Genomic DNA, 12,219 nt, shown 5'->3' with positions numbered 1-12,219 from the left:
CATAGGCAATTGCCTGTGGCCCCAAGATTTCCTGGGGCCCTCAAGCGTATCACAAAAACTGAATAACAACGTTTTCTTCTGTTGAAAGTAGGGATGAGCGACTACCAATACCAGGAATCGGTATCAGGCTGATGCCAGCCTTATTTCAAGATATCAGGCATGCATTTGACACACGACACAGGTGTACTCGCACTGGTTTTGGTCAGAAAAAAAAAGTGGTAACCAACATCCCAGGTTTTAAGCAATTAGTATCATTTTAGTCTTAATTTATTAGTTCGCTTGTGCAGACTACAGATTCAGGAGGATGACTGCAAAATAAACTTGTTGGCCCAGTTGTGGGGGGAAATGAAGCAGTTACTCCAGTGGAGCAGAGAAAAGGAGAAAGCGAGAGGAAAATCAACAGTTTTTATTCAAACTACAGAGGGTTTCAACCTTTTTCACAGTGTTGAATGTTACATTAAATGTTGATGTTTTTATCAATTAAGGTAAAAGCACAGAGAGGATTCACTTGTTGGCTAAGAAAAGGGACGTTAAGGACTTCATCTATCTTTTCTCAAATTCACACTTTTCAATTGATGATAAACAGTATTTAAAATCTTTGGTGATGAATATTATTCACTGCAAAGGGTAACACATCAATGGTTATGTAACTAGTAAGATGTAAGATAATAGTAATAGATTACAAAAGCAGGACAAAGTGGCCTAAATTACACACTCCCCTTTTGTTAAAATTGAACTAAAGTACAGTACTTGAGGAAATGCATTGAGTTAGATGTGAATGTGGAGGACCCCCATGACTGGATTTTCCCTGGGAACCCCCAATGACTAGCTATACTTCTGCTAGTAATTCAACTACTCCCTGAAAATAAACGTGGACATTTCTCATGCAGGGTTGAGTTTAAATGTGTATTGTACGTCCGACTTGAAAAGCAAAACACGATTTGACAAAACAAAGAGCAGTGTGGTTACTTCATGAACCGAGCAAAGGGGAGTGCTTTTCACGTGTGTTGGTGCTTACCTGGCCTTACGGCTTTTAACCTGACGGGACCTTTGCAGCTCTTGATGAGGGTCAGCACGTCGTACAGGGGTAATCCTGATATGGGAAGGTTCTCCACCTCCAAAAGAAGCTCTCCGTCATTTACCCGTCCACTGTTGTAAAGCACTTGATGCTGCTTGATTTGCCCGATGAAAGCGAACTCTCCGTTCTCCGCACCGCCGCGCAGTGGTACGTTCAAGTCCCCGTGGGCATCTTTGGACACGGAGCACTCGTTCAGCCGGGAGGTCCAGTGGTTCTTCCTCAGCGCGGGGTTGGACATGTTGGGTCAGAAGCACACGAGCGGACGGACGGTGCCGCTGGCGTGTGTTAGAACAGTCGCAAAACAGTGGCTTTATTTCCTCGTGAAGCGCAGCAAACTTTCTGTTGCTTCCACAGAAACATGAGCGCCTCTGACAGTAGTGCCGCACGCAGCGAGGAATCAAGCCATTCCCATCCACCTGGAACTCCTTTCTCACGGCGTCTTTATTCTTCTGTCTTCTTCAACATGTCTGGATATTTAGTCCCACTTTGACGAGGTCATATTAACGTTACTTGTGCTCCGGTCCCACTTACGTCTTCTTAACTCACTGCAAATTCGGCGTTCTCCCCTTTAGTCAGAAACGACGGCTTGTCGTTCTCCTTTCGCGGTGGTTGACTCGTCGGTCCCGGGCTCGTTTGAGCAGGTACGAGGCTGGTCTGGTTGTTCTCCTTGTGACTCGGAGATCCTCACAAGCCCAATGTGCTCTGCTCGCGCTACATTCATGTACTGTAGGAAATATTTACTTCGGGGTGGCTGCAGGCGAAAATACTCGTTTCGATAAGTCAAGTGTAAGACAAACATATGTTTGTGTGCGAGATCCTATTCATAGCTCAATATTGTTTTACGTTAAATGCACTTTTAGCTTGAGTGTGACAATCAAACAATCGTTATGCATTCTTTGTGGAGAAACTGTTAACTTTGAGTCCATTTAATCAGACAGACTAAAGCAGCATTGGACTAAATGCAAACGACATATGACATTTAGGCTTAGATGTGTGATTTCTATTAAGCGGTCATTTTCAGCTAAACTTTCTTTAATTTGACGCACACTATTCGGGACAATTGAAGGCAGCGTTAATACAAATGCGCATGCGTGACAGGCAGACAGAGTGGAGTGCGAATTGTAAATCAATGGAAGTTACAACAAACAAACAATTGAGTTTAAAATACCACTCTGGCACTGTAATTCTCATGAATCCAATATTCCGTATTATGTGACCAACTGCAACATGGGGGCAAAGTGGCAAGTTATCCATTTATTGATATTTGCATAACCGCCGAAGTAGACCAAGTGGCCTTTGGTTACACTGCGATCTTGCCTGTCAAGATTGCTGCATTTCAGGTTGGACAAGTTGATCTGCATTTTTATTTGTCAGGCCTATGAATGTGTCTGTCTCAACTCTGGCTCTTGTGCCTTTTGAATCATACGCTGTATATTATTTCATGAACCGAGGAAGAAATATACTGTCTATTCTTAGTCGTCATTGATACATTTCCTTAGCTACATGAAGATGGGCCTGTTAAAAACAACTCTTGACAAACAACTGCTGTAACACAAAGAAAACTAACAGGGTCAGCACACCCAGGCATAGGGAGAATATGCGAACTCCACACAGGCGGGGCCGGGAATTGAACCCCAGTCCTCAGAACTGTGAGGCTGACGCTCTAACCAGTCGTCCACCGTGCTGCCCTGTTACATCCCCTTTTCTTTTAACAACATTCAATCAATGTTTGGGAACTGAGGAAGCTGTAGGTGGAATTCTTTCCCATTCTTGCTCGATGTACAGCTTCAACAGTCCGGTGTCTCCGTTGTCATATTTTATGCTTCATAATGCGCCACACATTTTCAATGGGAGACAGGTCTGGACTGCAGGCAGGCAGTCTAGTACCCGCACTCTTTTACTACGAAGCCACACTGTTGTAACACGCAGAATGTGGTTTGCCATTGTCTTGCTGAAATAAGCAGGCGCATCCATGAAAAAGATGTTGCTTGGATGGCAGCATATGTTTCTCCAAAACCTTTCAGCTTTAATGGTGCCTTCACAGATGTGTAAGTTACCCAAGCCGTTGGCACTAACACAGCCTCATGCCATCACAGATGCTGGCATTTGAACTTTGCGTCCATAACAGTCCGGATGGTTCTTTTCCTCTTTGGCCCAGAGGACACAATGTCCACAATTTCCATAAACAATTTGAAATGTCGACTCGTCGGACCACAGAACACTTTTCTACTTTGCATCTGTCCATCTTAGATGAGCTCGGGCCCAGAGAAGCTGGCGGCGTTTCTGGGTGTTGTTGATAAATGGCTTTTGCTTTGCATAGTAGAGTTTGAAGTTGCACTTATGGATGTAGCACCGAACTGTATTTCCTGACATTGGTTTTCTCAAGTGTTCCTGAGGCCATGTGATGATATCCTTTACACATTGATGTCGGTTTTTGATGCAGTGCCGCCTGAGGTATCGAAGGTCACAGGCATTCAATGTTGGTTTTCGGCCTTGCCGCTTACATGCAGTGATTTCTCCAGATTTTCTGAACCTTTTGATATTATGCACCATAGATGATGAAATCCCCAAATTCCTTGCAATTGTACATTGAGGAACATTGGCCTTAAACTGTTCCACTATTTTCTCACGCACTTGTTCACAAAGAGGTGAACCTCGCCCCATCTTTGCTTGTGAATGACTGAGCAATTAAGGGAAGCTCCTTTTATACCCAATCATGGCACCCACCTGTTCCCCATTAGTCTGTTCACCTGAGGGATGTTCCAAACAGGTGTTTGATGAGCATTGTTAGTCTATTAGTCGTCATTGATACATTTCCTTAGCTACATGACGATGGGCCTGTTAAAAACAACTCTTGACAAACAACTGCTGTAACACAAAGAAAACTAACAGGGTCAGCACACCCAGGCATAGGGAGAATATGCGAACTCCACACAGGCGGGGCCGGGATTTGAACCCCGGTCCCCAGAACTGTGAGGCAGATGTGCTAACCAGTCGTTCACCGTGCCGGCTGATGATAAAAAATAATATTAAAAATAATAGAGAAAAAAGGCACTTTGAACATAACCCAAGACACAAGTATGATAGATTATGAACACCCTTGTTCTTCTGCAGATGACTATTAAGTTTAACAGCACTTACACTGTGCTCCAGTGATGAAAAATACATCAACCAGAGCTACTGAATGGTACAGGAAACGAAAGCTTCTGTGCCAACATGCAGCCGCAAATATCCCCCAAAACAGATCGACAGAAGCCACTGGCTCCAACATTCTTCATTTTCCTCATCCATCAGTCCAGATATTTCAGCATCTTCTTGCAGGCATTTTCTGCCTCACTGCAAGTCAGTGTCACGCAATTACCATCCTTCGCTCTCATGTACATGTTCATGAATTTCATCTTGTACATGCACATCTGTGCGTTAGGTCTTCCACGTGAATTACGTTAAGCTTTAGCAGTAAATTGCATGGTTTACATACGATAGCCCAGTACATCAACAGCTTCAGTGTGACACATGATATCATAAAATCTACATACAGTTTGGCCATGGCACTGAAGAAGAACTTTTATATTGTCACACTCTGCCCTTGTGCTGTGGTGTTATGACAGCATAAGTAATGAGGAATTCTTGAATGATTATCTTAAACTGTTCATCCATTGTTTTTTTTGCCTTCGGCCAGTGGCAATGTGCCTTGACAAATAACAAAGAGAAGATAGCAGCAAACTGTATAAATGCTGCTTTGTCTTCTCACCATCATGTCTTTTTTTTTGTCCCTGTAGTAGGCCTGTCCAATCACCAATTTATGTGAGAGTAGGAGATGTGATATTTTTTATTTTATTTTTATTCACACCTGTGGTATTTGGGTTGAATGCTTTTAACACAAATTAATAAGTGGTAGAACAATCACTGCACTACATTTATTACCGAGTTCAGGCTTTAAGTTAGCACCCATGTGACCAAAGTTGGAGCCTGGAACTGTTATTTTATTTATTTAAAAAATTAATTGAGGGTTGCACTCGCCAGTTTAAGTGGAATTGTGTTTCTTTCTTTCTTATAACAGGTGCTGTGGGTAATTACTACTGGTAATATGCTGCCCTCTGTTTGTCATGTAAAGGAGCAGATTTTTTCAAATATCTGGAAAGTCAACTTTTTTTTTTTTTTTTTTATCATAAATCAGTAATGCTAACTAAACATAGTTCCTCCATATAAAGGAGCTGAAAAGACTGGAAAATTAGATCCATTCTTATTTTAAAATCATGATGATATGAATGGGCAGCACGGTGACCTAGGTGTTAGCACGTCTGCCTCACAGTACTGAGGTAAGGGGCTTGAATTTCTATTCCGGTCTTCCTTTGTGGAGTTGGCATGTTCACCCTAGCCTTCTGTGGGCTTTGCCTGGTGACTCCATCTTACGTCCACATTCCATTGCCTTATATGCTTGCCGTCCATGTAGTTGACCGTAGTGTATGTGTTTAATCGCATATTTAGCCCATAGGCCCAGTGCTGAACCTCTTACTCAAAGTGGCGTGACTGCGCAGTTGCACCATTTCGCACATCTGTAAAACCACATCTGCATCATTCATAAATATAGCTCGATTCAATGGAAGGAGGCCCTCCACCCGTTGGAATCGTGAGACAAGTTGAAGTTACTGAACTATTATTTATTTGCTCATCACTTAACACGGGCCTTGTAAATGAGCAGAAATATTTTGTAAAAATGTTGTGCTTTACATTTAACTTTAATCTTGTGTGACGGCATAATGCTTATTCATTGTTGTAGCCACAAGCATTAGAAGGAATGAGTGAGTGGGAGTAGTTTGAGAGAAAGTGAGAGAAAGAGTGAGAAATCCTTCCTTTAATCAAAGCAGTGCTGTAGCGCTCAGTATTTCTTGGTAAGATTAAGGATGAATGGCTTGGACCAAATAAACCATCAGATTATAAGAGTGGCTTGTCATGTCATAACCATTGAAGAGGGACCTTTTGGGTGATATTTCCACTATTGTAGTGTAGTGAAATGGGGTCCAGTAGTAGGCATTCGAGAGCACTATCCAGGAGTGAATTATGTACATGATGCACCATTTTTCACTGTTTACATTCACGTTTGCAGACCTGGCAACCATTCCAGCAATAAAACATCCGCTGGATCTGGAAGCTGCACGTATTTGGCTCTTCCATTACTTTAATGAACCACAGAACAGCAGTGTTTCTCTCTTCCAAGATGCCTTAATATTGTAAACCTTTACATGCTGCCAACGGTTTGAAAGGAGATGCCATCTGTCTTGAATTAGTCCCCTTATTCAATAGGATTGTGTTATTGCTTTACTGTAAATTTGCCTCCGCCTGAGCAACATCGACACACCATAGTCAACAGATGAAAAGACAAAGGGAGTCTACATGATCCCTTGAGACGTTCAACTGCTGGGTGACTGAGTCGGTCGGGATCACTCAGAAATGCATTCCAAAAGCTTCTCCTGTCAGCCGCAACCCAGACAGACAGATCATCTCGATTTTTGGACTCGGAGCTGAGCAGTTAAGTATCATTTTGTGTCGGGGCTGACTGTATTTATGTCGTGAAGACCGGTCGATACATTTCCACTTACATGGGACCAAAGAGGTTGTACTCTGGTTCTTCCGTCTCTTAAAATTGTAGCCTTCTTTCTGCTTTCATGGAAGTTACAGTGCAGGCATTACTTAACACGGGAGTCTTCAATTAAAAGTTAAAGCAAGAATGTCTTCAAACTCCTGTTTCTGAACAGCATAATGTCAAGCAAGCATTATAGTTCTGTCCTCAATATATGAAGAGCCTGTTTCGAAAAAGCTGCGACATATATTCACCTTGACCTGCAAATTTTACAACCATTACATTTACTGTGTCCTGTTATTAAAACACTTCATTGACTCAGTCTATATATGTTCAACAAAATTTAATAGCATCTGTACACAAAGAATACCATGGTAAACGCAATCTTTTTGTTTTCATTACAAAATAATGTCTTTAAAGAATACAATTCTATTGTAGTCCAACAATATTTACCGTTCATTTTCACAGTGACTTAGAAGAACTAACACAGTATTTCTTAAATGTACAGTCCCCTCCAAAAGATTTGGAATGGCAAGGTCGATTCCTTTGTTTTTGTTGTATACTGAGGAGATTTTGGTTTCAGATCAAAAGATGAATATGGGAACAAGGTTCAGAAGTGCAGCTTTTATTTCATGGTATTTACATCTTGATGTGTTCAACAACTCACGACAAAGCACCTTTCGTTTGAAGCCAACCACTTTTCAAGTGAGCAAATGTATTGGAACAGACATGATTAAATTAACTTAAAGTGAATAACATTTAATATTTTGTGGCATAAACCTTACTTGCAATAACTGCATCAAGCCTGTGACCCATTGACTTCACCAGACTGTTGCATTTTTCATTTGAAATGCTTTTCCAGGCCTTTACTGCAGCCTCTTTCAGTTCTTGTTTGTTTCTGGAGGTTTCTCCCTTCAGTCACCTCTTCAAGAGGTAAAATGCAAGCTCTATTGGGTTAAGGTCCGGTGATTGACTTGACCAGTCTAAGACGTTCCACCCTTTCCCCTTTATGAAGTCCTTTGTTGTGTTGGCAGTGTGTTTTGGGTCATTGTCTTGTTACATGATGAATCTTTTCCTGATTAGTTTGGGTGAATTTTTCTGTAAATTTCCAGACAAAATAGTTTTGTAGACTACAGAATTCATTATGCTGCTAGCATCATGAGCTACATCATCAATAAAGACCTAGTGAGCCTGTTCCAGAAGCAGCCATGTAAACCCAAGCCCCGACATTACCTCAACCATGCTTCATAGATGAGCTCATGTGTCATGTCATGTCATGTAAGCATCACTTTGCTAGAGGTTAATCTTGGTCTCATCAATCCAAAAAAAAACCTTCCAAAACTTTTGTGGCTCATTTCTGTACTGCTTTGCAAAATCCAATCTGGCTTTCCAATTCTTTTTGCCGATGAGTGGTTTGCATCTTGTGGTATGGCCTGTATACTTCTTCCCTCACTCTTCTTCGAACAGCGGCTTGTGATACCTTCTCCACTGCCCTGTGGAGGTCGGCAGTGATGTCACTGACTGTTGTCTTTGGGTGTTTCTTCACAGCTCTCACAATATTTCTGTCATCAACTGCTTTTGATACCCTTGGCTGACCTGTTCGATGTCTGTTGCTCAGTACACCAGTAGTTTATTTATTTTTCAGGACATTCCAAATTGTTGTATTGGCTTTGCCCAAAGTTTGTGCAATAGCTCTGATTAATTTTCCCTATTCTCGCAGCTTCAAAATGGTTTTCTTTTCTCCCATAGACTGCTCCCTGGTCTTCATGTTTGCTTAACAGCAAATGCAGTTTTCACAGGTGAAACCCAAAGCCAAAAACAAGCACTATCTAATGTTTAAGCAAGCAATCTAAAAGGCAAAACCTGAGCAACTAGAAACACCCATCAGTCACATGTTCCAACACTTTTGCTCACTTGCAACGTTGGTGGCTTCAAATAAAAGGTGCTCTGTCCTGAGTTGCTTAACACATATAGATGTAAATACCATGAAATAAAAGCTGGAATTCTGAACTTTTGTCTCATATTAATCTTTTGATATGAAACCTAATTGTCTTCAGTATACAACAAAAACAAAGGAATTGACCTTGCCGTTCCAATACTTGTGGAGGGGACTGTATGTTGAATAAAGTTCCAACCCAAGTCAGCATGGGAAGAACATGCAAACACCACACAGGAAAGCTGGAGCCAAGATTCGAACCCCAAACCTCAGAACTGCAAGGCTGTCCTCTATAGCATCAGACTGGTCTTAAAACCATACAATACAAAGTCATTACTCCTAGGAGACGCTACACAGTTTAAATAGAACTTACATTTTACATGCTATAGCAGCATTTTGACATTTTACCCCAGGATGAAATCAAATCCAGGCCATAAAACTGTAAAACATTTTGGTAGGGAGAAATACAGTAAAGATGGCGATGCATATGGTTGGCCTGACTGGAACGGAGCCATGTCACGTGAGACTGAATTATTCAAAGCAACACAATTTTTCAGTTTCTTTATTCTTCTAAAGGTGAAATACCCTTAAATTAGATTGACTGGTGTAATCTTAAAAAAAGACTGCATACAAGGCATATTCTGTATTAATAAAAGGGACAGTGTTTTGCTTTCATACATAGGTTAGGTTCAGCTAACGCGCTGATCACAACCACCTCATCTTTCTTCTCTATTAGGCAGGACAGCACCGTGCACCTCTTGACTTTGAATACCCTTGAAGACATACAACTCAGAAGTCCAACTCAGTCGGAAATGTAACGTAGGAAAGTGGTATGTCCTTGCTGCGGAGTCGAAAGTAATGGTGAAAGAAGAATGGAAGGCATAAGCAGAAATCTCATGATCAGACACGTTATTATTATCTAGCCATTGGGGTTATCTTCTTTTTTTACATTTGGATCACAGTTAAGAATGTTTAATGTATAGTAAACATTGTCCAATTGAACTGCAATAATAAATGAACTGAATATAAAATTGAGCTCTTGTGTCACACTTTGACTATGCTACTGTATGTATGCACAGGGTGTTTTCTTTCAGTGAACATATGGTAAACATTATGTTTGCATGTTCATCCAAGGCACACACACACCTACAGTACACAATAGGTCTGAGCTCAGCCTTTATCAACAGAAGATTTGCAAACAGTGAAATCGTAATGTCAATACTCTTAGGTCAAGGGTGCGGGCAAAGCATCGCTGCTAGCCCGCAGGCCACACACGCTACTTTCTTTAATTTGGCCCATCGAGCAGTGAGCATGAAGAGTCCTGTCATATTTGATGCATCAATGGAGCTGTTTGTTTTTTTCACTTCAATTGATTAAATGAAAATGTGTTAATTCATTTTTTTATTCATTTATCACATTAAATCATTGATTAAGTTATACTGTTTAGGGTCAATAATAAAATATAACATATTAGGAAAATAACATTTAACATTATTTGTAATGTAATAAATAATTGGTTAATGAAGAGATGGGCTCCAGCACACCCGCAAAGATAAACCGTATAGAAAATGGATGGATGGATAATGTATCTTAGTTCATCTATCTATGCCAGTGATATATAGTGACAAGCACAACAATGAAAAGCTCTTCCACAAGACAGCAATTAACCTGTGTAAGCACTTTTTGTGACATTTTTCTTTGGCTTGCCGTGAGATTTTATTATTATTATTTTTCGTCTCAAAAAAGATTTGGAAACACTGAGGTAGAATATAACTACAGTAATTGGGTCAATTATTGACAGACACAAGAGCCCTCTTGTGGCCATGATCAGCAAAGCGCAGGAGGAACTAAGGTGAAAACATTGCAGTGGTCCTCTGTTTACGACTGTCCCGACATACGATACCTCGAGCTTCCAAAGGGTGCCCGGCGTGAGACGGCACGCCATAGCTACCGCTGTACTCACTGTTTTTCATTTCATTGTTTTATATTTATTGGCTAAGTCTTTTTTCATAAAAAAAAAAATATTTACTATAATCATGGCTTAACTGTGATGTGTTCTGACTTACATACAGTGGTGGGACCAAGTCATTGCTTTGCAAGTCATAAATCAGTCTCAAGTCTTTGGCCTCAAATCCTGAGTCAAGTCCCAAGTCGAGTCAGGCAAATTCCGAGTCGAGTCCCAAGTCAAGTCACAAGTCCTAGATCTTGAGTTTAAAGGCTAGGACTTGTGACCTGACTTTGAGTTCAAAGTTTAGGACTTGTGACTTAAATGCTACTTGAACTTGAAACAGGCAAGTCCAGAGTTAAGTTGCAAGTTCTGTTTCAAAGTCTAGGACTTACGACTTGACTCGGGACTTGCCTGACTCGACTTGGGACTCGACTCGGGACTTGAGGACAAAGACTTGAGACTTAGTTGTGACTTGCAAAGCAATGACTTAGTCCCACCTCTGCTTACGTACATTTGGATTACATTGTCGCCATATGAAGGGAACTCCGTCGCAAACCGAGGACCCCCTATATTTTGTTCTGTCCACTTATACTGTATTGACACATAGTTTTGAATGACACTGTTACAGTACCATTCATTTAACCACCTTTATGTATCTGTAAACTGTATTTGGTTGTTATTTGTCGGGATTTTCTTGGAGGAGGTGTCAATTCTTTTGGGTTGAGCTGTGGGTCCAGGCAACGACTGTTCTACTATAGTACCGATTTGTAACACTGGATGACACAATAACAATGGCTTCATTGTCTTGGGCCTTGCTCACACCACTGACTTCAATACTTTAGGTGCTGACGGGAGAAAGTTTTAAGATGATTGGGATTGGAATTTAGTGTGTATTTCAGGGGCATAATAATTGATTCAGCATCTTCTATGCAAAGCCACAACATTAGGAATTCGGTGTATCAATATAACTTTACAAACTAACTGTGTGGAGAGGTTGAATACTATTTGTGTACCCTTTTAGCTACATGAGGGCAATATATAAACAGCTCTCAGTGATGATGCAGCACAGCCCCATTAATTAATGATACTTCTTTGACAGGGCCAATCAAAGTTGGGCATTATCATCTTTACTCTGACACTACTTTTGATAAATACAGTATCTAATCTGAGGTGAAGCTGTACCTAATGTTCTCAAACAGTAGCCTACATGAGATTAATGATTTATGATGCGAAAACAGCCTTTTGGGGCGGCACGGTGGCCGACTGGTTAGAGCGTCAGCCTCACAGTTCTGAGGTGCGGGGTTCAATCCCCGCCCCCGCCTGTGTGGAGTTTGCATGTTTTCCCCGTGCCTGCGTGGGTTTTCTCCGGGCACTCCGGTTTCCTCCCACATCCCAAAAACATGCATTAATTGGAGACTCTAAATTGCCCGTAGGCATGACTGTGAGTGCGAATGGTTGTTAGTTTCTATGTGCCCTGCGATTGGCTGGCAACCAGTTCAGGGTGTACCCCGCCTCCTGCCCGATGACAGCTGGGATAGGGTCCAGCACGCCCGCGACCCTAGTGAGGAGAAGCGGAACGGAAGATGAATGGATGGATGGAAACAGCCTTTTGGTATCAACGTCCTATACTAACACCGGCGGTATAAAGATATATGTTATAATTCATGGGGAAGCGC

At 41.4% G+C, this 12,219-nt stretch overlaps 1 protein-coding gene across 9 annotated transcripts in view; it reads right to left on the bottom strand.

Moving 5' to 3' along the window:
* magi1b (membrane associated guanylate kinase, WW and PDZ domain containing 1b) overlaps positions 1-1,785 on the bottom strand; it is a 162,123-nt gene extending 160,338 nt beyond the window's left edge. For 5 of the 9 annotated variants that reach the window (XM_061785949.1, XM_061785951.1, XM_061785950.1 and 2 more), the window contains exon 1: positions 1,019-1,781. In XM_061785949.1, the coding sequence (XP_061641933.1) occupies positions 1,019-1,316 (298 nt within the window). In that variant the 5' untranslated portion in view covers positions 1,317-1,781. Of the gene's footprint in view, positions 1-1,018 lie in introns of all 9 variants that reach the window. The other 4 variants (XM_061785957.1, XM_061785958.1, XM_061785955.1 and 1 more) reach the window with 2 other exon arrangements.
* Between the last annotated feature and the right edge of the window lie 10,434 nt (positions 1,786-12,219).

The sequence above is a fragment of the Phyllopteryx taeniolatus genome, chromosome 9, assembly GCF_024500385.1.
Source record: "Phyllopteryx taeniolatus isolate TA_2022b chromosome 9, UOR_Ptae_1.2, whole genome shotgun sequence".
Classification (NCBI taxonomy): domain Eukaryota; kingdom Metazoa; phylum Chordata; class Actinopteri; order Syngnathiformes; family Syngnathidae; genus Phyllopteryx; species Phyllopteryx taeniolatus.
Note: the sequence above shows the minus strand (reverse complement) of the source record. Positions and strands in the feature narration are given on the sequence as shown.